The sequence below is a fragment of the Chinchilla lanigera genome, unplaced genomic scaffold (assembly GCF_000276665.1).
Source record: "Chinchilla lanigera isolate Chin_1 unplaced genomic scaffold, ChiLan1.0 scaffold00016, whole genome shotgun sequence".
NCBI classification, from domain to species: Eukaryota; Metazoa; Chordata; class Mammalia; order Rodentia; family Chinchillidae; genus Chinchilla; species Chinchilla lanigera.
The window spans coordinates 7,902,158-7,929,959 of NW_004955417.1; the positions used below are offsets into that span (position 1 = coordinate 7,902,158).

Sequence of the window (27,802 nt, forward strand, 5' to 3'; positions counted from 1 at the left end):
TGCAGTCAAATCTCTACATGACAGTTGTGAAGTGTTAGCTGTGTGGTGGTGGCACTGGTTGACAGAGCATAGGGTTATCCTCTTGGCTCCTATGGCATTTGAGAATGAGAACCCTCTGCCTGCCCTGTGAACATTCTCATATAGGAGCTGTAGGGTGGCTTTGAATACATGGAAAAATAGACGACATGTGTTCAAAAGAGAAAGAGTGTATTGAGGTGGGGAGAGACAGAGACCAGAGAGTCAGAGACAGAGTGATGAGAGGATATAAATACGAAGCTGAGAAAAGATTTAATGAGAAAGTAAACTATCTATTCCACAGAGATATCAGAAAGGTACGTCCCAGCTTTTGAGTGCCTCCTAGTTTCTGGTTCTAATTGTGAAATGCCTGGTTTACCCTCTGTTCTTAGAAACTATGACTGAGCTTTTCAACTTCGTGATCCATCCGCCCTTTTCTCTGAGCTAGTTTATGAGAGTACCTGTCAGCGGCCTTGTCCAAGGCAAAAAGACAGAAGGAAAACGAAAGTGTGTAGAACAGTGACTAAAAAGTATTTTCTAACAGATGGCTACCGTGACTAACATTATTTTCTAACAGATGGTTTACAAAATTTGATCCTGCTTAATCTGAACCATAATCAGCTCACACAGCTTCCTCAGGAAGTCAACAGGTAATTTTGCTTCTAGCAAGAGCCATTTGACCGCTTTGCCCAACCCCATCTCCATCCTGATAGGCATTATGTACTCCCGGCCTCAAGTACTCCCGGGATTTGGATATAGCATGCAGGGGTCTGAAGGACTGAAGCAGGGCACTGATTTTAAGGTGATTCCTCAGCTCCTTTGGAGAAATGAGCAACAGCGTGACTTGGAAGTCTAAGTGTCAAAGTCGGGGTTTGAAGTTCTAAAGCTGATGTTGTTACTGGTTTCCCAACTCTGGGGTTCTTGGCACTTCCTTAGCCATGGAATTGGGGAAATTAAATTTTATTTCCCAGGAGTTTTGTAAATGATTTTGAATTTGGTGGAAAAGGTAATCTAGAAGCAAAGGATTTAACACTGCAATGCCATTTTCATATTTTAAAAACCCCATACTTTATCATCATTAGCAACAACAAGACATTCTGTTTTCCCTTATCTCACACGTCAGCACAGATGGGCTCCATTCCCATGCTTTTGTGGAGCCAGCTGAGAGCCTTGCCCTTCTCTAGGAAAAATGTCCTCTTGGCCTTTGCCCCTGACACATGGAGAGAGAATCCTGATCAGGTTCACTTTGGAGAGACTCTTTCCTGTTGAAGAAAACCAGATGTGTCACAAAGAGTGTCCAGAGTTTTCAAGGAGGATACAGAACTATGGGCAATACTCAGCATAACAATACTGAACATATTGAACTTTCTGCAGCATTTACCGTCTATCCCAATTTTCTTGTCTGTAACTCCAGCTAAGGTAGTTTTTTGCAAAATTTTCATAGGGAAAGTAATATTTTAATTCAGGGCAATCAGAAAACAAATCAATCTAATTTCTATAGAAGAGAAATACTATTCAATGAAAATATCAAGTTATCTTCTTGCTTTTTCATTTAGTTTATCAGTTGATTTATGCATTAATGATGATATGAAAAAAGCACATTTGGAAGATCTTGTGAGTGAGATTCAACCCATATATCTTTTTACAACTAGCCTTATGATTTTGGGCAAGTTGTTTAACTGTACTAGGTCTCATCTATCCCATCTATTATTGGAAGATTTTTAAATGAATGAACTTCAAAGTTCTTGTAGCTATAATGTTATAATTTCACAATATGTGAAACTTATCTCTGAAGTAGTATATACAGTATTTAAGGAATCATATAAATCTAAGATGATATGTGAGGTGAAAGCTTTCACTGGAAAAAAATTGAATTCCAAAGTGTACAAGCCCAAGTTTTATAGCTACTTCTAGGGTGTTTGTATTCTGGCTAGGCTGTAGAAAAGCTGATTGGTCATCTCCCCAAGCAGAATTTTGTTTTCTGTCCCTGGAGAAGTGCTCTGCCTTCTCATACCTTATTGTCCTCATCTGCACAATGAACATAACGGTACTTACCACATAGTGTTATGAGGTTCAAATATACTAATCCATATTTAGGGTTGAATAAGTGCTGGCTGGATGTTAGCATTTATTATTATGGGCTCTTACTTTATTCTAGCCTTTCTCCGCTCCTCTCATTCAGCTCCTTTTCAGCGACAAAAGAGTGACTTATTGGTGAAGGGAGAAAAGCGTTAAGCATGCATGGCTTGACGTCTCCCTCTGGCTCTACCATAAAGTAAGCAGCAAGAAGGCGACGAATGTTGAATTTGGAGTGCTTGTAGGGAGACTGAGCGCTTTCACGTCAGCTACATGATGACACTCTGTTTCCTTCCAAGTCCCTGTCTTATTTTTGAATTTGTTCGGAACCCAAGAGGGTAGAGAGGACTTTGGTGTTTTGGTTTGCTGTGGATACAGGGTGTCAGTTCATAGGCTTGGAGTCAAAGCAGGGCAGGTAAGAGTTTTACCATTAAACACCTTTTCAAGGTGGAACTGCAGAGCCCCAGGAAGAGGAGAACCTACGTATCCTGTGGAGATAGAAACTCTCTGAAAGAGAGAGAGGGAGAGAGGAGGGGACCAAGCCAAGGGGTTCAAGTCTTCAGATTTACCAACCAGTCAAAGTATTCATCAGCCCACTAGGGAAGAAGGAGGAAGAGGAAAGCTCCTCTTCTAGGAGTTCTCCCTGCTCTGTGGAAATAAGAATGGTGATGGATGCTTATTTTGCCCCTCTTCTTCACTTATCCAAAAGCATGATGAAGGCATTTACAGTAGGCGCTGAGCTCAGTTCAGTGTCCTGAAACAGGAAAAAAAAAAAAAGGGAAAAAAAAGTACAGTGTAGAGTCAATTAAAACAACGACTAATAATGATTAACAAAAAACTCTCCATTGCTTTCTCTGCGGGACCTATCCATACACTTTTACTACTTTTCAATAGTGAGCTTTCCTTATTTGATGCTTTACACTCCTGGCAAATGACTTCTTCCTATTTTACAGGAAACAGTTGAGCTTCCTTAATTCTTTTCCTTCAACCTCATTGGCACCATTGGTGAACTTCTTCTCTAGCTTCCCCATCCTCCTTTAAAGTGCTGCCTGTCCATATCTTTTCTTCCCTACTTATCTCTTTGTAATTTTCTTCTGCCCTCTTCATTTTACTGTAGATCATTTTCAAAGGTCATTACTGCCCTTTTGGTAATGGCATTTTCTTTCTGCAGAATAAATGTTACATAAAACTCATGAACGTACAATTTAATGAATGTTGACTAATTTTCCCTTTCAGTGAATCTGTACAACCTCCTCCTTTTTCTCCCCTCCTCCTCTTCTGTTTTTTTGCAGTACTGGAATTGAACCTAGGGCCTTTACATTGAGCTACATCCTCAGTCCTTTATTATTTTGACAAAGATACCAAGACAATTTAAATGAGAAAGGATAAGCCAGATGTGGTGGTGCAAGCCTGTAATCCTCAGCCTCCCCAGAATGCTTTATTATTGTTTGAGACAAAGTCTTGGTGAGTTGCGTGGCCTGGGCAGGAATTTGTGATCCTCCTGCTTCAGTTGTCCAGAGTGCTGAAATTACAGACGTGCACCTTCACACAGGGCTGAACTCTTACTCCTTATAAGCAAATAATATTCTGATTTCTATGTCTACAGTTAGTTTTGCCTATTCTAGCACTAAATAAATGGAATCATAGAGTATATATGTATACTCTTGTGTTTCTTCTTTTGCTTAGTATTTTTTTTATTAATCTTATTATTGGATTTATTGGTACTTGTTTTTTGTTTATCCTGAGTAACATTTTGCTGTATGAGTGTACCAGAAAACATTTGTCTTTTCTCCAGTTTATATACATTTGGAGAAAATGTACATAATGTACATTTCTATACATGTATACATTATATACATTTCTAGTCTGGAGTTATTTTGAATAAAGTTATCATATATATTTTTGTACAAGTCTTGTTGAATGAATGTTTATTTCTCATTTCAATTCTGAGTGGAACTGTAGATTCAGAAGGTATAAGAGTACATGTATATGTACTTTTGAAAATTTTGACAGTGATTTCACAAAGTGGTTGTACCATTTTACATGCTAATCAGCATTTAAAAAAAATGCTGGGAGGCTAGGGATTTAGCTCATTGGCACAGCGCCTGCCTGGTAAGTGCAAGGTCATGAGTTCGTTTCCCGGTACAGGAGAAAAACCAAAAAATAAAATAAAATAAAAATAAAAAAATTATGCAGTGGAGTGGGTGTGAAATAAAATCTAATTATAGTTTTAGTTTGCATTTTCCTGATGTCTGATAATGTGAAGCACCTTTTTAATGTTCTTATTCATCATTTATATAACTTCTTTTGTGAAATCTCTTTTTAGTATTTTGTGCATTAAAAATTGTATTATTATAATTAAGTTGTAAATTTTCTTTATTTTGGATACAAGAACTTTGAAACATATATTTTCTTCTTGTGTGGCTTATTTTCAACTTTCAGAATGGTGACTTTTATGAGCAAGAGTTTTAACTTTGATGATAGCTTAATTATAAATACATTCTAAAATAATTAGTGCTTTTTGTGGCCTTTAATAGAAATCTTTGCCTTCCCCAAAGTTATCAAGATAGTACCTGTCTGATATTTCCTTTTATAAGACAAGGTTCTAGTCTTTGTGTGAATCTGTGATTTGTCTTGAATTAATGTTTGTACGTGGTGTGAGGCAAAGATCAAGGTTCATGTTTCTTCCATATATTTATCCAATTGTTTTAGCACCATTTTTTTTTTTGTACCAGGAATCAAACTCAGGACCTTGTGTTTACCAGGCAGGCACTTGTGCCACTGAGCTATATCCCCGGCCTAGCACCATTTGTTGAAAGACTTTTTCTTGGATACAGGATCTCTCTATGTATTCCAGGCTACCTTTGAACTCACTATGTTGCCCAGGCTGGCTTGAAATGCGCAGCAGTTCTCCTGCTTCAGCCTTCCCAGAGTGCTAGGAATAAAGGGAATAAAGGCTTGTACCACCACCTCGGGCTTATCTTTTCTCATTTAAATTGTCTTGATACCTTTGTCAAAAATCAGTTAATTAAGCCAGGGAGATTGCTCAGCAACACTGCACCTGCCTGGCAAGCCCAAGGCCTGAATTTGATCCCCCATACAAAAAAAAAAAAAAAAAGAAAAAAAAAATCAGTTGATTGTTTAGAGGTTATTGGGACTCTTCTGTTCCATTGGTTTGTTTTCTGCTTATCTTAGTCTATTTGAGCTACTATAGCAGCATACTGTAAACTGAGTAGCTTATACAAAAAGGAAATTTATTTTCACAGTTCTGAAGGCTGAGATGTCAAAATCAGGGTGTTGGCAGATTTGGTATCTGGTAAGGTCCCATTTCCTGGTCCAAAAAATGGCTCCTCCTTGCTGTATCCTCACTAGTGGAAGGGGCAAGGCAACATCCTTCGGCCTTTCTATAAAGGCACTAATTCCATTTATGGAGCCTCCCCCCTCGAGCTCTAATCACAGCTGTCTCCTTATGATATCATATTGTGATTAGGCTGTAATGTGAATTTTGGGGAAGCACAGACATTCAAACCATAGCACTATCATTTTTCCAATGCCAGACCCTCTTGATTATTGTGGTTATATTGTAATATTCGAAAGCGGGTTTCTTTTTTTTTTTTTTTTAACTCTTTTCCTTTAAGTGATAGTTTTGGCTATTCTGGGTCTTTTGAATTTATATACAAATTTAAAAATTGATTTATCAATTTTCCTACAAAAAAGAAAAAACCCTATTGCATAGCCATGTGTAGTGGTGCACACATGTAATCCTAGTACTCTGCTTAGTGACTTAGCAAGACCCTGCTCAAAATAAAAAGTAAAAAAGGACTGGGGATATCAGTGAAGAGGTGTGAGTTCAACCTCTCTGGTACTGCAAAAACAAAACAAAACACCCAGAACGAAAAGAAATGGTTGAGATTTTTATTGGATCTCTTATTGAATCTTTAGATCTGTATTAGGAAAAATAATGATGACATAGTAACAATATTTTTTCTTTTTTATATGAATAAGCTATGTCCCTCACTTTGTTTGGAGCCCCTTTATGTTTTCTCAGTGATGATTTATATGATTTACTTTCCCTCTTCATAGTAGTGTTTCAATATAAAGTTCTCTTATGTCCTTGATCTATTTTAAAAAGTGTAAAAGAATTATGTCACTATGAATTTCTTAAATATTTAGTTTTCAGTTTGTGGCTACAAAACAGAGACACAATACAGTTTTAGAATATTGACTTTGTAGGATGTCCCTCTGCTTTGAGTTCTAGTGTTTTCTATGTTAATTTGAATGATATCTCTTTTACATTTAAACCCTTGACCATCTCTCATTTTGAAATACTCTCCTTCACCTTTAGAGATTCTTTATCTGGTTCTTCTGTTTCTCTGCTCATGACTTCTCTCTTTGTTTAACTTTTAACTGTTGGGTATTCCTGTCTCGAGACTCCGTTGCCCCACCCCTTTGTCTTTGTGTTAATTTCATCTGCTCGCATGGCTTCCACTACTGTGTGTGCAGTCCTTCCTCACACTCTTTTTATTAGCACCCATCACTCCCCTAACCTAGTCTCAGTGTCAACTGCCGGAAGTTTAACTCCCTCATTCGGTTATTACTCAATCTCAGCATTCAACCTTGAGGTAGGTATACGTCTGCACTCTTAGTTTTGCAGGCACACACATCTGTATTTGAATCTTGACACTGTTACCCACTGGAAAGGGAATTTGGGGAAGTTATTTGTTACCGCTGACTCTTTGTTTGCTTCATTTATAAAATAAAGGAAATAGCTGAACTTCAGGGCTATGCTGATCGTTAAACACATTGCACATGCACACAGCTGCAGCTTATACTGTCAATTACCTTTTGCTCCTTTGCTCATATTTTCTTAGTTTAGTATTCCCTCTTTTACAAGTTGCGTTATTCAGGACCAAGTTCAAAATGTCAGATCTTCCAAAAAACATGTAATGTGCCTCAGGTGCACCAAATGTTATAAATTCAAATTTCCTTATTCTTTTTCTCTATCTTGTAGCATTTTCTATCTTCACTTTTTGGCTCAATCTAATATCTCCTTCTAAATTATGATATCCAAAAGAACAAAATTGGTGGCTGATTCTTCTTTGTATCTTTCAGACCAACTAAGCACAATTCACATCTTGTTATTACTGCATGTATAGCTTCCTTTCTTTTCATGTGTATTTATTTCTAAGAAATAGAGCCAGCTGATTCTGTAGCATAAATACAAAGAGTGATTTACCTGACAGTAACCCTGCACCCCACTGTGACACTGTGACCCCTGCCCTGTTTTTGCCCCATGTTCTTTTCTTCTATCCTGAATCTACCTCCATGGTGTGAACCAGCCTTAGTTTTGACTGTGGTCAGCAGGTCCCAGTGGAAGGTTTTATGTGTTTAGCCCTCAAACCTTTGTCTTTTTAAAATTCTGTTCCTGGCATTTGCTGATTTCTAGTGTGTACTCTGTAATCTCCAGCTGTGTTTGATTCCATTCCATGAAAATAAAAAATATGTTGTCCCTACTGCTGAAGAGTTGTCTTGCAAGGTAAAGCTTCTTCCTTTACTATAAGACTATAAATAAAAACTTATTTTGTTCTTAAAAGGTATATATATTTATTTTTCTCCTTTTCCCTTTCAGCTTCCTCTTTGACGTGGCCAACGTATATGTATAAAGAATGAAAATACAATTTCCTTTTCCTTAAACCTAGATATTGATTGTATCACATATTAAAACATAGCTATCTAATTGTGAAATATCTTAAAAAATTAAATTTCAGCAGAGACATTTTATGCTCAGATGCTTCATGGTAGTTGTAAACAAAGAGTCCCATGAGCTGACGCCCCGCTTCTGAGGTCATGATTATACAATGGACTTTCTTATTCTTGTGAGTTTCATTCCTACATTTTGTTTACTGTTTTTAGATTAAAAAGTCTTACATGTTTGAATGTAAATTGTAACCAGCTAACCAGCATTCCTAGAGAACTTTTTTTCCTTGAAGATCTTTCTGAACTTCATTTTAACTACAATCAGCTCATTTGCATACCTGAAGAGATTAAACTCTTAAAGAAGCTCCAGAAGTTACTTTTGGCCAGGAACAACATTGAAGTTTTGCCAGAGGTAAGCAAAATTGAGAGCCTCATTTTATTTGTTTGTTTGCTTGTTTGTTGGCGGGGAACTTATCTTAATATGATGGCAAGTGGTTTGGATCAGCTTTGGGATGCTGGTACACAAGCCCTTACTTAACTTTCACTCAGAGTAGATAGATTGAATTCCCAAATCCCTCTGAAACAGAAGGGCTCCAGTTTGGGTTATTCCAAGAGATATCATATTTAATAAATCAAAATGCATGGTGCTTCCTTTAATTTGAATTTCAGATAAGCAATGAATAATTTTTTAATATATCTGAGATGTTGTGTGGGATGTACTTATACTCAAAATTATTCATTGTCTGAGATTTAAATTTAAGTACTGTATGTTTAATTGAGCAACTCTCTGTACAGGGCAAAATAGAGATTTCCTTTGATTTTGGAATACATGTTGGAATACGTGCTTCCGTTGTTCCTCTGTGTGCGCTCTTGCTCTTAGTCTTCCTCTAACCTGCCCCGGGCCTGGGGACTCTCCTGTACAGATATCAGTGAGCTCCTTTCTCTTCTGGCGGTCTTTGGATTTGGCCAGTGAGAGACGCTAGCAGGAAGTGAAAGGGCAAGTGTTAGTACCAGATAGTATCCCCACAGCGCCTTCTCTGGCAGGGTGTCTTGGCTCCTTGAATTTCTAGAGGGCTGCAGTTACTGTCAGGTGGTCCTGTCATGGGCCAGTACCCCTTCTCTTCAGCTGTTCAGGACTCGGATAGTAAGAACTCACTGCTGCCACAAGCATTGTGGGTTTAGGGAGCCAGTCTCCACGGAAACTTAGTGTGCCTAGACCCAGGCAAACTGTTATCACACTTTCCTCAGATTTCCGGTTTGAGAGTTTTTCCCCACTAAGAACAGGTCAGTGGATTTACCTTTCTTCCTTAGGCAAGGTAGAGTTAGTTGGTAGGGAACACATGATAGACAGTAAACTGAGGGAAAATAAGAGCAGATTAGTAAAGTCCACATACAAATGTAGAGTATTTACAGTTTTATTTTTTCTTATGAAGATGTTTCCTTTAAAAATCCTGTATATATGATCCATGAATATATGTTAAAGTGGTTGGCAGCATATATTTAAAATATTTTATTCTTAAACTGGGCATGGTGGCTCATGCCTGTAATCCTAGCACTCCGGAGGCTGAGACAGAACAATTGTTGTGAGTCTGAGACCAGCCTGGGCTACAAAGTGAGCTCAAGCCAGCCTGAACTGGATAGCAAGACCCTGTCTCAAAAAGATAAAAAAAATATATATATTCTTAAGTTTTTCTTTGTTTCTTTTTGGCTTTTTGAGACAGTTTCATTATGTAGTTCAAGCTGGCCTTGAGCTCACTAAGTAGCCCAGGCTGGCCCTGAACTTGAGGTAATTCTCCTGCCTCAGCCTCCCAAGTGCTGGGATTATAGACCTGTGCCACCATGCCCAGCTATTCTTTTTTTTTTTTTCTAAATTTTTTTTTATTTTAAAGATAAAGGAACTGAAACATGTTAACAGACACACAGATATAAATAAAACAAAATAAAAATAATAAAAGCAATACAGTATTTCAGACAAGGTGATAGGAAATTAATAATGGTTGTATTACATACTAGAATCTTCAATTTGGTTACTCAGATGAACAAATATAGGCATGAAAGATTGATCAAACAATTAAACATTAATTATTCCTTTCAATAAAGCAACAGGATTTAGTAGTACAATTATTTTAGCTATCTTGTGTATATTTTTCCTTATATATTTTTCCCTTCTTTCCTTCTTTCTTTCTTCCCTCATCCTAGTTCTTTCCTTTTGAGCAGTTTCTTTCCCTTTCACAATACCTATTATACCTTTTAGATTTTATTTACTCTTTCAGGTTCTTACACTAGGGAGACAATACAGTGTTTACACATGTGGGTCTGATTTATTTCACCTATGAGTATGGTCTCTAGTTGCATCCATTTACCTATAAAAGCCTTGAGTTTATCTTTCTTTATAGCTGAATAATATTCCACATCTTTATTAATACCACATCTTTACTAACCATTCCTCAGCTGATGGGCATTTGGGTTGTTTCCATGATTTAGCTATTACACATTGCGCTGTTTTATTTTTTTATTTTAATTTTTTTTGGTTTTTCTCCGGTACCGGGAACCGAACTCACAACCTTGCACTTGCCAGGCAGGCGCTTTGCTGCTGAGCTAAGTCCCCAGCCCCCATTGTGCTGTTTTAAACATGGGTGCACATATATGGGTGCTGTGGTATGATGTTTTTAGTTCTTCTGGAAAAATACCCAAAAGGAAAATAGCTGGGTTGAAAGGGATCTCTAATCCTAGTTTACTGAGGAATCTCCAGACTGATTTCCACAGTGGTTGCACCAGTTCACACTCCCACTAACAGTGGAGAAGTGTTCCTTTTTCTCCACAGACCCTCCAGCATTAGTTATTGGTTGATTTCTTGATGATGGCCATTCTTTATGGTGTGAGATGGAATCTCAGTGTTGTGTTAATTTGCATTTCTCAAATGACTAATGATGTTGAACATTTTTTCATGTATTTATTTGCTGCTTTTTTCATGTATTTATTTGCTACTTTTTTTTTCATCTCAGATGCCCATCTTTGGATTGGGTCTTTGAATTTTGGAGGCCTGATTTTTAAAAATTCTTTATATGTTCTAGATAGAAGTCCTTTTTCTGAGGGGCAATTGGCTACACTTGTTTCCCAATTTGTGGGTTTTCTTTTTACTCTCTTGGTGATTTCTTCAGATGTGCAAAAACTTTTCAATAAGATGAGATCCCAGTTGTTGATTCTTTGAAGTATTTCCCATGCAGTTCAGTTTTTTGTTCATGAACTCTCTGCCTATCCCAATGTTGTCAAGATTTTCACCTACTTTCTCTTCCAATAAATTTAGAGTTTCTGTTTTAATATTGAGATCTTTAATACATTTTGACTTGAGTTTGGTGAACTGTGATTGACGTAGGTCTAGTTTTAGTCTTCAGCATGTGAAAAGCCAGTTTTTCCAGCACCATTTATGAAAGAGGCTATATTCCTTCCAGTGAACATGTTTGGCCCCTTTGTCGAAGATAAAGTGACTGAGTGTGTTTGTAGTTGTATCTGTACCTTGTATCTGTTCCATTGATCTTCAAGTCTTTTTTTTTAACCAATGCCATGCTGATTTTATCACAGTAGCTTTGTAGTGTAATGTCAAGACAGGGATTGTGATGCCTCCTGCCTTGCCTTTGTTGCCCAGGATTGCTTTTGCTATTCTACGCCCAGCTATTCTTAAATTTCTTAAAAATTCTAATGCCTATTAACAAGTAAAATATCTTAAAGTTACAAAATAAATTTATTAAAACAAACCTTTATTTGAGAGAAAACCAATAACAGCAGCAATGCATCATCCTGTAAATCAGACTACTTCAAGTTCGTCACAACTCTGTGACATAGGTCTTTCATTATCCCTAGTTTAGAATAAGAAGTAGGGGCTGCTGTAACTTGAACAATCTAGAAAGGACAGAAAAAGAGCCCAAACCATATCTGTCGAACTTAAATGTCTATGTTAAAATCACTCCCAGTACTATATAACTTTATGAATTCCAAGAAATATATACTTTTAAAAAATGTAAATGCTAGCTAGTTGTATCATGAACTTTCAATGCCTATGATTGTATATATCCATAGACATTTAATATTATAATTGTATTGTGATATTTATCTTTGTGAAATTCTTTCTTCTCCAGTTAACCTGGGAGGCTTGCTCAGTGTTGACCTAGCCAATCAGAATATTGCATCGCATTGGGCATGTGATTTGTTCAAATGACTTAAACTGTGTCGGTGAGATGGAACTTTGTTGGATTTACAAGAAATAAATGTCTTCTTTCTGTGCTGAGATTGCTAAATAGAAGAAATTAAGCCCAGATATTATAATGTCTATGTTGTCATTCTTTGGGAGCTCTGGCTTTGGTGACAGTCTCACAAAAGCAGAAGATAATGACAGAAGTGAACACCTAGTCCAGCCATACACGATGACATCATTTTGTTTGTCTCTTACCTCAGTCAACTCAGCCATTTATTAGTTTGGGTTGGGTTTCTGTTCACTTCAAAACGAAAGAATCTGGAGTAATTAATACAGGATATTCATAAAAGATGTTCCTCATCTGACCTCTTTTTTCTTTAGTTCTTTTTGCTTACCCTGTTTTTGCCATCCTAGATTTATTATAGCTTTATTTTAAGTAACTACCTCCTCTGATTATAAAAAGAAATCCCTGTTTTTATAACCAAAGAATCTCAGATTAAACTTTACTTCTTCCAGGAAGATTGTCTGACCTTATAATACTAAATGTCCTATTATTTTTCTTATATTACTATACTTTTAACTCTGAGAAACTTATTCTCATAATGGAGCTGGGTCATCATCTATTTCTGAATTTTATATCTTTGATTAAAGACTTGTGGGGAATGTGCATATGCAAAGATTTAGAAATCTGCAACAAAATAACAAATGCAATAATAGACTTCAGTTATGACAGCAACAAATTAATGAAAAAGAAGTTTACTGTCTCCAGAAGTAGCATTATAAAGTGCTTTTGAGCAGGTTAGGAAACCTTTAATTTTGACTCGTGAATACTGAGAACATTTTGGGAGTCTGAAATCTTTGAGGCTAACGCAATAGTAAGAAGAGTATCATGACAATAGAAAGGCACATGAGACTTCAGAAGAGGACCACGTGCATTGTAGATGGCAGATTCCTTTTCAAGGACCTGCTGCCTAGCTATAGGAATGAGAATAACAGACAGTTTCAGTGATTAGCTCTTTCAGGGTCTGCTTTAGTTGGAGGGGCCTCCTTTCTTTTCCAAGTCATGCTCCTCCTAGAGCTTCCTGTATCTGTGACCTAGGAAGGGAGGGTTTTAAGGACTTCGTCTTCTCTCCCTGATACTGAAAAGATTTGGTGGGCAATACCCCCTCTAGAGCTCCTCACCCACTTGAATGAGGTTCTGTTACGTCTGTATCCCACCTTGACTTTTCTGTTGGTCCAATCCTACTTCATGACCCTGATTTTTACAGAGGTGATCCCTATAAAACTTCCAGTACCCAAACTCCATCTCAGAATCTGCTTTCAGAGAATCCAACCTGTGATAAAATGCAGTAAGACCAAAGGGAAAGGTGTTAGCATGACTAGAAACATACTATTTCCTAGGGAGAAGATTGGCCAGCAGAAAAGGAGGGTAATATCTGAAATATCTCTACAAATTAAATCATTTAGTAAATCAAACTCTTTTTCAATTTAAAAAAATCTTGATATTTCTAGTTGAAAAGAAAAAAACCTAGTTATCTGCCTATCAGTAGATACACTAGAACCTAGTTGTACTATAACAACCACATAGTTACCATGGTTATGCAACAGGGCAGGTAGGTGCAGTTTTACTTTCTTTATAAAGAAAGAGTTGCCTTAACATAGTGCTAAGCAAAAGATAGATACATAATGAATTACCAATAGAGACAGCATTCCAGAATTATTTCTCAGTTTCTTCCTACTTAATAATAGGTAAGTCTGTCAAGGGCTCATAATATCATAGCTGCTTTACTTTTATTTTTATTTTTTATGTTTTTGTCTTTTTGAGATAGGGTATTGCTATAGAGTTCAGGTTGGCCTTCAGCTCACTTTTTAGCCAAGGCTGGCTTGGAACTCACAACCATCCTCCTGCCTCAGCCTCCTGAGTACAGGCATGTACCACCATGCCCAGCTATAGCCCCTTTAATAAGGACTTTTAGGTTAAAAAGTCATTTAATCCATTTAACAACCATGTGAAATAGGAATTTCTAGTAGTATTTCCATTTTATGGATGGAGAAATCAAAAGTATTGGGAGTTTAGAAATTTGTCCACAATTATACTTAGTAACTGTCAGGGGTGAGATTGAACCTAGAACTAGTTTTTTTTAACATGTTAAATTATTTCCCTGGGGTGGTTAGAGGAAATACAATCTATAGGAATCATCTTTGGTCAGTTAACTTGAAAAGTTGGTGACTTCCATCAAGTTTAGGCTTAAAAGACATGATTTAGACATTAGATTAAAAAAACTCTCTCTCTTTTGTTTTCCAACACAGGGAATTTGTGATCTTAAAAAGCTAAGAATCCTAGACATAGCTGGAAATATTATTCAGATATTTCCACCAGGAGTAAGTAGAGTCAACTTCTATTATAATTGAGAAATAGTTTTGTTTATACTATTGGGAGTAGAAAAATACAGGCAACCTGTAAAAGCTTAGGTCATTGGAACTTTGAATTATACAAATAACGAAAAAATTTGCTGTGTTCTAAAATTTCAAAACTTGTTCTTTCCCATTCTTCTCTTTGTGTTTGGTGCCTGCTGAACTTGTTTGAACTAAATGAACTCTGATTTCTACCATAAATATTGTAATATATCAGCTATGATTAAATTTTTTTGTTATTACATTTTGCTTTTGGTTACTTTAGATGTCTTGAAAATATTATTTCCCAGGGCATAAATTTTCATTCTTTGTAATTAATCCAAAGGTGACACTTTGTTAGTTGTTTTTCAGCCATAAGCAATGAAAAATGTACGTTTTTTCCATTTGAAAGTGAATTTTGACTTTGATTTACTTCAAATAACTGAGAAATATTTCATCTTGGCACCTTCTAACTTGTGGGAAAGAAATTACAGTTTTTCACGTTGCATTTTTGTAGCCAAGTGAACATGCTTGAACCTTCAAGGTAATAATTAGAAGTCCATTAATTCCAGAGCACACTAAAAGAAAAAAGCTGTTGATCCATTAATTATTTTTTTCTGATTGATGGGCTCCAAATGGAGATTTCAATCCTTTTCATCCTCTAAACAGTATTTTATACTAAAGGTGAATGAAATATGAAAAATGTGTTGAAAGTCTATGATTTAGGAAACTATATATAATGGCTTTTATTGTGGTAAAAGTATATATAATGTAAAATTTTCCATTTTCATAATTTTAATTATGTGGTCTGTGTCACCCGGATTTTCACCCTGTCCATCACCACCATCTACCTCTAGGTCTTTTTCATCTTTATCTGAAACTGTATCTATTAGACAAATTCCCTATTCCCTTTGTAGCACTTAATTCAGTTCCTATAAGTATTATAGAAATGACATTTTAAAATCAGATATGTTTTTCTGTCCTCTGAGAACTACCATTGTAATTTCTATCTTAATGAATATGACTACTCTTAGCCTTTTATACAAGGGGGCTCATACAGCATTTATTCTTTTGTGACTGGGTTATTTCTCTTAGCATCATGTCTTCAAAGTTCATCTGTGCTTAACGTGTATCAGAATTTCTTTCCTTTTAACCTGAATAATATGTCTATGTCTATGTCTATGTCTATGTCTATGTCTATCTCTATCTCTGTCTCTATCTCTATCTCTATCTCTATCTCTATCTCTATCTCTATCATCTGTCACTTTTTGTCTGGCTATTTATCTGAAGACAGATACTTGGGTTGTTTCCTACTTTTGGATACTGTAAATAATCCTGACGTGAACAGGGGTACACAAGTATTTGTTCTGGTTTCTGCTTTTAGGTCCTCTGGTCCAATATACTTAGAAGTAGTATTATTGAACTATAAAGGAATCCATGTTTAATTTTTTAAAGGATTCATTATACCATTTCCAAAGTTTACAATTTTAAATGTTTAGTAAGAATTGGATGTTGTTAATGTTGACCTCATAAACGCAATATGATTTTATTCATTCTGTGGGTTTTAGCTCTCTGTGCCCTATAATGCCTTCCTGACTTCCAAGGTAGCCAGTCAGCACCACTTTTCCCATGGTACCACACAATGGAGTAATTCTTTTCAAATCTCTTGTTATTGGACCGTAAGCTTCCAAAGAGAAGAAAAAACCTTCCTTTTAAAACTTCTATATCAGTCGTATCTTGAATTTCAAAAAAGTATTTGTCAGATGAATAAATGCAGATAATGTTGTTCAGCTGCAGTCAACATTCACCCTAATTGTGCTGTTAATTTACAGTTTCCTTTACAAGTTGGTTCTACACGGACAATTTTGGAAAAAACAAAACTATTACTTAGGTCCCAATAATTTACTTTTGGTAGGATGTGAATCGGTTTCACCTTCTAGCTCTCTGATAATTAACCTTAATTGTGTCAAACCGATTGGCTTGAGAAACACCAGGGGATCAGTCAAGCACAGTTCTGGGTGGGTTTGGGTGGATCATGGAGATGTGACCTTGGGCTCTCCATAGGATCACTGGCCTCTTCCTCTCTGGTGCTGTCCCCTTACTCTGCTTCCTGGCTGCCATGCATTGAGCAGCTTTTCTCTGTCATACCCTTCCACTGTGTTCCTGCCTAGGTGCCAGCCAACCATGGATCTAATCCTCCAAGCTGTGAGCCGAAGCACATCTCTCCTGCTTTACATTGTGGGTGACCATTATAGGGTCTCAGTGAGGAGAAAGCTGATCGACATAAGCACCTATTTCAGAAACTTTTGTAAAAATTCTAGAATGAGGTAGTGTCTGAACTCACCTGCAAAATACTTTGCTTCAAATTTTTCAAAATTATTTTACTTTTTTTGTTTTGTTTTGTGCCTCACTACTTTTAGACAAAGAATCTTTCTGGGAACTGTTCTAGTCCTAAAAGTCTGATATAGTGCCTACTACAGTGTAAGCGCTCAATAAATATTTACAAGATTACTTACAAGACCTTTTACTGGTATAGTAAAAGGGAGAGGTTTAGTAAAACTGGGAGAGGTTTAAAGCCGAGGCACCAGACTTGGGTAGGAAGGCCTGTTTCTGGTAATTGCTGGAACTCCCTTTATTTAGTAAGTTTCATCTGGGACCTTAACTTGAACATGCTCAGTCAACCTGGCCTCACAAGGAAGCATAAACAAGAGCCCCATTTGCTAGCATTATGAGGCTGGAGGCACCCCAGTCTTTTTAATGATTTCCCCCCATAAATGTATACTTGGCACCCTGTTGTCACTTGTTTGATGCCCGAGTTACTGAAAAAAAAAAAAAATGGAAATGGGACCATTCACGATTACTTATCCAAAACCTTTCCATGACTTTGATTTTGCTTTTTAAAAACATAATAGTTCGCTTCAAATTATTTTGGGCCACTGGTGCAAAATTAGTTTCTTAGATTTGATAATATTGCAACTAACTGGACAAATGGCAAACAGGGTGAGTGACTTATTCTAGGCTGTGATAGTCAGTGGAAGAGGAAATTTTATGGTACTATAGTCAGATCTAGTGTATAAGTCTTTCTTTTGTCTTTTTTCTTTAATTTTTAAAATAAAAAATTGTGTGAAGTATGCATCCTGATATTTCCAGCAAAAAAAAAAAAAAAAATACAGAGTGAGAGTGAAATTCTGTATTCTAGGACCTCACCATCTGTATATTTTTAGAAAAGTTTTGTTAAAACATTGTTCTTCATAGTATACTGCACTTAGGTTGGCTTTATTTTATTCAATTTTCCAAACCGAGTTTTTAAAAAGGTATTCTCCAAATATTCAAAAGATGTTGTCTATAGTAGAAAAATAGTAGATGAAAAGCAAAATCTAGACCGATTTAATTTGGTATAACATTGCACAATATGAGTATTTTTTCAGTTCCTCAGATAAAATTATTTGATATATGATTTGCAAGCTATTCCTACCCCAGGTCTAACCTTCCTACCCCAAGTCTGGTGCCTCTCCTTCAAACCTCTCCCAACATTTTTACTGATATTTATACCAATAAAAAGTCTTGTAAGTAATCTTGTGAATATTTATTGAGCACTTACACTGTAGTATATAAGACATTATATTATTTGATATATAATTTATATTATATATAAGACATTATATTATTTGATATATAAGACATATCACATATGTAATAGTTTGCAAAGTATCTTTACTTCTTGGGTGAATAGGTATTGCTGAGGTTTAGTTTGAGATATTGTTTTCTTTCTAGCCATTTAGCTTCCTTATCTATATGTATCCTTTTAGAATAGCATTTTTCTGGTGTTTTTCTACATTTTGTAAAATGTAAAAATAAACAAGAATAGAAGGAACAAAATGCGAGGTGCCTTTTAAGTTTACCTCTCAGACAGAACACTCGTTATTTTCTTTGATCACCTCATTTTTATATACTCACTTAAAAAATCAAATTGAAAAAATACTGAATGAAAAGTATGTATTTTATTTTTTAATGAACATGTATTGAACAGTTTCCTTAATGAATACTTTTCAAATATTTTACTTTTAATCACTGAGTGTGCTAATTTTTTAAAAATTGCTCACTTTTGCTTACATTTTTATTTTTATTTGCTGTACTTAATTTTGAATGCACAAGCCTTTGGAAAAAAGATGCTTTGAACTAAAGTGATTTTTATTTGCATATTTCTTTGGGCGATGTGCCTTGGGTGGGCAGTAAACAATATATAGAACCCTTACCAGTTATTTACTTAAGAGAGGAAACAATAATGCTTAGTGTATTAGTTTCCTATAGCTGCCACAAAGTGGAGTACCACAAAGTGGAGCATACAGTATTGTGCTTGCTTTCTTTTCGTAGGTGGGTGTGGTCCACCCTAATCCACATGACTTCATTTTTACTAATTATATTTATAAAGACTCTGTTTCTAAATAAGGTCACTATCTTAGTTACTTTTCTCATCGCTGAAACAAAATACCTGACACCCAAATTAAAGGGGAAAAGGATTATTTGACTCACAGTTTGTAGAGATTTCAGTTTATAATAGGCTGGCTTCAAGGCAGGGTGGCAGACACATCTTGCAGAGGAGAAACTATTCATGGCAGGCAAAAGGTAGCAAGGAAATAAGGGACTTTAACAATGTTTTTCTGCCCCTTTTTATGTGCTATCATGGCTACTGGAACAAGGGCGGTGCCAAACTGATCAGTGGACTGATATTGTAATCACATGCCCTTAATCCCAGCATTGTACCAGGAATAAGTCACATAGCCTTGATGCACCCACCTCTGAAAAAGTTCCAGCTCTGACTGCATGAGGCTTTGGGGACATCTGGACACAAATATAACAGTCACATTCTGAAGTTCTAAGTAGATGGGAATTTTTGAGAGAGCTACTACTCAATCCATTGTACTTTGGTAGAATATTGAACTTTTGTATCCTATCTTCTGTCTGCGTAATAGATACAACTTTTTATTTGAGGCTGTTCTTTGCTGAGAAATTCAATTCAGCAAACATTTATTTAATATGGGCAACTATCTTCCACTGTTGGGCTTAAAAGAGTCTCTACCCTCATGGAACTTTTGTGAGACAAATGAACACATCTGGAAATTTGGAATTCATGCTAGAGGAAAGCTCTAGAAGTGAAGTGTGCTTTGAGAAATCATAAGAGAAAGATAAACACAGAAATTTAAAATTAGAAGATTAAAGAAAATGACATTAATTAGCTTGGAAAAAGGAGCAATAGAGAAACTGCAAGTAATCATTTCATCAGGCAGCTCAAAATATGAAAGAAGAGACCAGTTGTCCTCATAGTTTTTGAGGGTAGGGAAAAAGGAAAACGTTGTTGTTTGCTGCAGAAGAGCCTCGAATAGAGGATTAGTATGATTTCTGGGAGGAAAGAATTATCAGTCTGTTAATCCAAATTGTTTTTTTATTTTAAAGCAAATAATAAAAAAAGAACAATAGCAAAATACCAACAATGTAGACAGAAACAAAACAAAGCAAAATCAATAAAAATAATACACGATTTCACAACAAAATGATAGGAATTAACAGTGACTGTTATATTGCATATTGTTATCTGCAACAAAGTTGCTCAGATTACCAGATGTAAGAATGCAAGACTGATCAAACCATTAAAGAGAATAAAAAATAAAACCATTTCTAATGTTTTTCTTATTCTAAATTCTAAAAGCAAGGGAAGAAAACTTAGTGTGGAACGTTGTGATTCAGTCTTTTCAACAGGAAGAAAATAAATTACTAAACTTTTTAGTTTCTTTCAAATAATTAAATTTTTTTAAAAAAATTTTTATTTTAAAGAGAGTAGTAAATGAGAAACAAACAAAATAGAACAGTAGCGGCATACCAGTATCATGAACATAAACAAATCAAAGCAAGAACATTCAAAGCGATGCAGGGTTTCAAGACAAAATAATATGAATTAACAGTGGTTGTTCTATTACATATTGCTATCCTCAACTCCTTGCTCAGATTACCAGATGTAAGACAACACAGATCTCCTTTTTCTGGCTTCTCTTTTCCCCAGGAGTCAAGTTATTTTCCAAACTGTAATCATTGAAAGAAAAAGTTGACCTAACAAAAGTGAGAAAAGATTTTAATGAACATCATCGGGGCATCATGAAGTTTGCCTTTGATGTGAAGTTTATAACATAATAACATACATAGAACATTGCAGACCTAACAAAAAACTTCCCATTTCAGTAGCACTCTTTGTCAGAATCCTCCGCTAACAAAGCTAGCCACTTCAACTTTTACAACCACTGTTTAGATTGAAAATGGCATTAGAATTTATCTTTTCTGTATCAATACCTTGCGGTTATCTAGTGATTTGTGAGTCTGAAAAACAGTTTTGCATGTTCAACATCCATATGACGGTGAATAATCGTTTGAAGAAGACAGATTGCATAGCATTATTCCTGCGTGGAGCTGAGGCTGCTGAGGCCTCTGAGGAGAAGTCACTTGCTTGAAGCCTTTGCCTTCAAACTTGAATTCATGATAAAATCTCTTAGATGGCTTGTGAAAACCTAGGAAGCTGGGCCCCACTCCAAGAGCTTCTGAGTCAGTAGGCTGGGAGGCTCAAACGTTTGCATTTCTGTTAAATTCTCAGGTGATGCTGAGAGGACCTCACGTGGAGAACCGCTGGCCTGAATTATAGAGCAGTTGTGAAGTGGGGTCTTACACTGAGGAGATTTAGCTCTAAATTCAGGACTCCCATCTCAGCACACTGTCTCTCAGGAGTCTATTCTTTGTTTAGGAGTGACAGACAGAGGCTGTCCCTGTTATGCTAGACAAAATGAAGACATTTTTAATGTCACAGGGATTTTGGGTACTGTGCTCTTGACTGAGATGATACTCAAGGAGCTTTCCATGAGCAATAGAATTCTTTAAACTCTGAAAAAAAATGCTTCACGTAGAAACTGGAGTTTTGGTATGTGAATACAATGAGTGCCTGTACCTTGGAGGTTGAGGTTTACATGTTGCTTAATGGAGTTAGCCTTATTTCTCTTATCCTCGTTGTAGACGGTGGTGCATATATGCCGTTAACAAAACCTATTAAACATCTATTTACCAGCTGACCTAAAAATAGGAGAGGAGTTTTTGTATGTGACTTTAACCATGAATTTTATTTTGGACAAATTTTGGGGTGGCCAATCTTTCCTATGTTATTTTTAGTTGTTCATAAATTTTGTTTTTGTAAATTTCACTAGTTACATTGGCTGGTTATATGTTGGAAATGAAACTGAGGTTTAGATGAAACATTTATGTAGACACAGATTAATATGCAGCTTTTCAGAAAGTGCTTTGCTGAGAGTAGACTCAACAAATATGCTTAAAAAGAGTATATTATGGCAAATAATGCATTTTCTTCTTCTGCTACTTTTTTTCAATTTCAAATTCATCATATTAATGTTCATTCAAATTTGTAGCTTTCTTTGTTAGTTAATTAAGTTTAGTGGTACATTTTAGATTTACATAATAATCACAGTCCTCATAAGGAATTTGTTCCGATACATGATATATCTTGGGTCTTCTTTTTTCCCATTCCCTTCCCTCCCTTCAGTCCCTCTTCCTCTCCCTATTTACAAAAGCTTTGTTTCCATTTTTTTCTTTTCTTGTTTTTTTCTTTTCTCTTCCTTCCTTCCTTTCCCCCTCCCCAACTCCCTAGTTCCCCATTTTCTTCCTACTTGGCAATACCTATTATACATTTTGGTCCTTATTTACACTTTTAGTTTTTCACACTAGAGAAATAATTCAATATTTACATTTATATGCCCAATTTATTTCACTTAAGATTATGGTCTCAAGATCTATCCATTTGCCTAGAAATATTTTAAGTTTATCATTCTTTATGGCTGAAGAGTACTCCATTATATTAAAAAACCACATCTTCTTTATTCATTCATTGGTTGGTAGGAATTTGAGCTGTTTCCAATTTAGCTCTTGCAAACTGTGCTGCTATAAACATAGCTATGCATATATGGCTATAGTATGGTGCTTTTTTTTCTTTCAGGAAGATACAAAGAAGGGGAATAGCTGGATCAAATGGAACCTCTAGTTTTAGTTTTTTGAGAAACTTCTATACTGATTTCCACAGTGGTTGCACCAGTCTGCACTCAAACCAGCAGTGGAGAAGTGTTTCTTTTCCCTACAGCCCTGCCAGCATTTGTTATTGGTTGATTTCTTGGTAATAGTCATTCTTTCTCGGGTGAGATGGAATCTCAGTGTTGTTTTAATTTGCACTTCTCAAAACTAGACCAATGTTTCTCACTGTGCACTAAACTAAAATCAAGATGAATCAAAGACATAAATATTAAAACAGAAATACTAAATCTGCTGGAAGAGGGAATAGAAAGAACTCTTGAAGACATAGGTGTAGGCAAAGACTTTATGAACAAACCCCGATTGCATGGAAAATGCTACAAACAATCAACAACTGGAATCTCATCTTATTAAAAAGTTTTTGAACAGCAAAAGAAAACACAAATAGAGTGAAGAGACAACCCAGAGTGGGAAAAAGTTTTTCCAGCTGTTCCTCAGACCAAGGGCTAATATTTAGAATACATAAAGAACTCAAAAAAATTGTACCCCCACATTTAAAGACCCAATCCAAAAATGAGCATTGAAATGAATGTACTTCTCAGATGAAGAAGTACAAATAGCAAATAAATATATGAAAAAATGTTCAATATCCCTGGTAAAATTGTAGCTTTCATAAGTAGACTTTGTGTTAAAGTTAAGAATCTTAAGCATTTGTATTTCCCTAAGGTTTTTAGGCACATTGTGTTTTTATAAGAAAAAAATACAGAGAGAAAAGCAATGGTGTTGTCATGTGAAAAACTGTACTTGGATTATTTATGGAGGATAATATTTGTAGCACCTATTTCATCTCATCAATGTCCTTTTTTTTTCTTCAGGAAATTATTGGTGTTCTCATAAATCAAATAAAAGAATAGTGAAAACATTTTCCCCTTTTACAGTATGAGAAACACAGAAGGAAAAAAAAAAGTAATGACTTTCCCAGAAATACAAATCATTTGAAGAATGAAGATCTGAATTGATTGTTCTAAACCAAAATTAATTTTGTCTAGTTTAACAATTTATCAGTTTTGTGACCTTGGACACATAAGTCAACTACTCTATGTTTCATAATTTGTCTTCTGTAAGTCGGGAATATAGTAACACTTGTAGCTTAACACTGAGAAAGTGTTTCGACACAACAGCTGGTAGTCAGCAGAAAGAGAATGAGTGGTGAATAATTAAAATGAGGTTGTGGATAGAAATCCTGTGCTTGTGCCTTGGCGCACAGTATATGTTAAGTGTTATTTTCTTTTCAGTTTAAGGATTGGTCTGAGCTACCTGGTATTCAGTCCACCCCAAATTCAGAGATGTATTTGCAGGCTTTCAAAAACCATGTGATCACCTGAATGATCCTAACTTGAGACTGAGAGGATAACCACTTAACCTCTACCCATAGGTGAACAAGGGCAGCGTGGTCTCAGAAGCACACTGTTCCTATTTTCTATGTACCCTTTGCCTGAATAGTTTGTTCTGCCTTATTTTCCTCTGCAGACCCACTTACATTCTTCTGACCCACCTCAGTTACACAGTCAAACAGAACTAGCATATTTCTCCCTGAGAGCATCCTGCTTTCCCAGAATCTTCACTTTTGAATCTGGTTGTTCTTTTCCTTTCTTTCGTCTTATAGCTCAATTGGTTTCTCACTGCCAGCACTGCATTTCTCTGAAAATAGAGCCTCTCATCATAGACTTCATTTTTCTTAGACTCTTTACTCAGCTTGTCATCTAGTACTTATCCTAATGGTCCTTTCCTGGGGTACTTTTAGTTTGGAATGGCTTTTCTATTCATAGCACATGCTGACTTTTATTTACTCCAGCATAAGCATACCTTTCAGTGATGTCTTTGATTCTGATGTTTAACATTAAATAGTCTGATTTGCTGAAATTCCTGCCTAGTTATTGTCTAATTCATAAAGCCTAAACATTTCATAAGTGCTTCTAGTATCTTTTGTTATTTCACCTTTTTTGCTTAATATAAAGTCATGTGAAGAGAGCTATTTTATTTTTGAATTATAACCACTACTTGCAAATGATCTCATTGCCATCAATAGAGTAATTTCCATTTATGAACAGTTAAATCCACATATGTACCATATACTTCCCTGTATTCCCAGGAAGACTTTAATTTTAAAGTTGGACACTTGGAGAACTGTCACAAACTTCAGCATGTCCATGTCTTTAAGTGGCTTAGAAAGTACAATTGTGTATAAGAAACTCCTTGAGAAAACAAAATTGTTTGCATTACTTGAAAACTTTGATCAAAACTGTAAACCCTTTTCAAGATTGTTGGAAAATTTGAAAATGAAGAAATGTCCAAAAAGTCTTGGTCAAGAACATCCCAAATCTCTCCACAATCTAGTGATTTGGGTTGAAGTATCCATTTTGCTCAAAGAGCTTTGAGAAATCTCAGCTGTTCATCTCATCCCATTTACTGTTCTGCCTCTTTTGAACAGCAGCATTAGAGATCCACTTTGTTCTTATTCTATATTGATAGTTTATTTTGTGTCTCTACTGGATATTAAAGAAAACTATACCCTATCTTTGAAGCTCATTAAATGCCTTTGTAACATTTGACCTTGGGTTGAAAATAGTTTATTTTTCTTCAGTTTTCAATGCTGCCTTCAGTGGCTTAGTTTATTAGGAGACATACATTTAAAATAACATTTAGTGACCTTTAAAAAAATGGGACACAAGCCAACACTTTCCTAATGGAAACCCTGGTGGGCTGTGTGGTTTTATGTAAGTGATGTCAGCTTAGCTAATATAGAATTCGTGAGTTCCAAAACTTGACTAAACGCTTTCCCTGTCACTCCTTTTATGAGAATGAGATCATGCTTTCTGGTTTCTTCCTTGGGGGTGAGTAAAGAAGAGAGTGTTGAATTATAGGTTATTGCTTCTTTTACTGCTTTAATTCTAGAATTTCATGAGATAGATTTTTGAAATGAAAAGGAGAGCGAATACCCATAAAATATTACTGTGGATACAATGATGAGTTTTTTGAAGCTCTGGTATAAAAACTGAGTACCCAGTTAACTAGAGAGGTGTAACTATTTTTCTGTGCTTAGCTAAATTAAATCATTTGGGTTCTGACTTTCATTTTGTATATGTGATCTTATTGAAATTAAAGACAGGCTGGTGGCAGATACCTATCAAATTTAAATGTTGCAAAATGACCCTGTTCCACATGTTATGGTGGCCAGTGAAAAGTGTTTAGTGCTCACTAGTTAAATACTTAAACATTTTAGTTTTCTAGCCAAGTAGTTAATAGTCTGATTCAGGAGATAAAGGAATACCTCCTTTATCTCCAAAATGGTGGTTCCGCTTCACTTGTTGAAGTACAGGAGAAAACTTTGCTCAGAGAAATATCAGAGAATAAAATCGGAGAATATCAGAGTTTCTGTCTTTTTGTGGAGTTCAGATCATTTTAAAATTAGAGTCAGGTTTTTCAGAAAGTAAACCCCATAAATAATGAGAAATGTCTTAAAGAGAAATTTTGCAGACTGTGGATGTGGCTCAGTGGTAGAACCCCTGTCTAGCATATATGAGGCCTTCCATTGCATCCCCAGCACTGTTTAAGCATTAATGCTCATTTAGATGATCAGTTCTTTGTCCCCCAAGGTCTCCCTAAATTGCTACATAAAGTCAGAAATTTTTGTCTCTTTTCACTGACGTATACCAGATACATAGAACATTGTCTGGCATAGAGAATACATCCAGTAAACCCTTATAGAAAGGATAGATGGGATGGATGGAGGGATGAATGTGTGGATGTGCAGTTTACATAACAAACATGCCTATTTTACTGTGTTTTGAAAAAATTACTTTGTGACAAGTAGTACTACAAAAATTGATCTAAGGCAGGGGTTTTCAACTAGGGAAGGTTTTATACCCTAGGGATATTAGGCAAGTCTGTGGAAATATTTGGATGCCAAAACTGAGCAGAAGTACTGTTTGCTATCCAGGATGTGCAGACCAGAGATAATGTAATGATTTGTTGCATATAGGACAGTCCCCACAACAAAGTGTTATCTGGCCCAAAATGTCATTGTTGAGATCATGAAACCACAGTTTAAGTGATTCATTATTTATTTCTTTTTGTTTTCTAGGCCTTAATCCTTATAAAATATATGATTATCAAACAGATTTTTAGAGTGTATAGGAATCAATAATAGTGACTATTAAAATTTTGGTGCCTAATGGATAGTTAAGCTTAATTGTCAGCCTGAGCAGCTTGGAAGCTTCACAGGGTATTAGAAAAGCACAGTTCTGGGGGCTGGGGATTTAGCTCAGCGGCAAAAGCGCCTGCCAGGCAAGTGCAAGGTCGTGAGTTCGGTTCCCGGTACTGGAGAAAAACCAAAAAAAAAAAAAGGAAAAGCACAGTTCTGGGTGTCTGGGTGGATCATGGTGTGACTTTTGGGTCTCTGTCTGGTGCCTGTTCTCTTCCTCTCTGGCACCATTCCTCTGCTCTGCTTCGTGACTGCCGTAATGTAACTGAGCAGTTTGCTCTACCACGCCCTTCCACCATGAGGTTCCTGCCTGTGTGCTAGCTGCCTGTGGACTGAATCCCGTGAAGCCATGTGCAAAATTAAACCTCCCTCCTTTAAGTTCCTGGTATCAGGTGTTTTGCCCAGCAATGGGAAAACTGACTCATGTGCCTTGGCTCAGTGGTCATATACTATATTCTAACGGATTCCTAATAATGGTTATGGCTCTAAAGTTTACTTTTTCTGTTAGTAATAAAACAACATTAGCTCTATTTTGGTTCTTGTTTGCAAGATATATCTATTTTCTTTTTTTGGTGTTTTGGTTTTTTTTCCTCCGGTACCAGGAACTGAACTCACGACCTTGCGCTTGCCAGGCAGGCGCTTTTGCCGCTGAGCTAAATCCCCAGCCCCGATATATCTATTTTCATACAATTCAACCTTTCTATAGCTTTGTATTTTAGACCTATGCCTTGCTGAGCATGGTGGTGCACACCTATAATCCCAGCACTCTGGAGGCTGAGGCAGGAGGATCATTGCAAAGTGAGCTCAAGGCCAGCCTGAACTGCATAGTGAGACCCTGTCTCAAAAAAGCCAAAACGAGAGACATATGTCTTAAAAACATATAACTCTTCATTTAAAAAGATCCAATAAGATAATCTTTGTCTTTAAGTTGTAGCACTTCAGTTCATCTTAACTGAATGCTATTAATGATGGATTTGAAGTAAAATCATTATCTTAATATATATTTTAATTTGTTCTACTTGTTCTGGGTTCCTTTTGCTCTTTTCTGGCTTTCTTCTGAAATGATTGCACATTTTGTTACTTCATTTTTA

At 36.1% G+C, this 27,802-nt stretch overlaps 1 protein-coding gene and 1 long non-coding RNA gene across 6 annotated transcripts in view; one reads left to right on the forward strand and one right to left on the reverse strand.

Annotated features, from left to right (window-relative positions):
* Lrrc69 (leucine rich repeat containing 69) overlaps positions 1–27,802 on the forward strand; it is a 94,387-nt gene that overhangs the window by 26,777 nt on the left and 39,808 nt on the right. For 2 of the 4 annotated variants that reach the window (XM_005381774.2, XM_005381776.1), the window contains exons 3-5: positions 593–665; positions 8,005–8,200; positions 14,291–14,362. In XM_005381774.2, coding sequence (XP_005381831.1) covers positions 593–665; positions 8,005–8,200; positions 14,291–14,362 — 341 coding nt within the window. The remainder of the gene's footprint in view (positions 1–592; positions 666–8,004; positions 8,201–14,290; positions 14,363–27,802) is intronic. The other 2 variants (XM_005381775.2, XM_005381777.2) reach the window with 2 other exon arrangements.
* Positions 680–27,802, reverse strand: part of LOC102015109 — a 45,051-nt gene continuing 17,928 nt past the window's right edge. Inside the window, exons 4-5 of one of the 2 annotated variants that reach the window (XR_001233465.1) lie at positions 2,665–2,845; positions 680–1,277 (exon numbers count right to left, since the gene is read on the reverse strand). This is a non-coding gene — a long non-coding RNA (uncharacterized LOC102015109). Of the gene's footprint in view, positions 2,846–27,802 lie in introns of both variants that reach the window. The other variant, XR_260465.2, reaches the window with a different exon arrangement.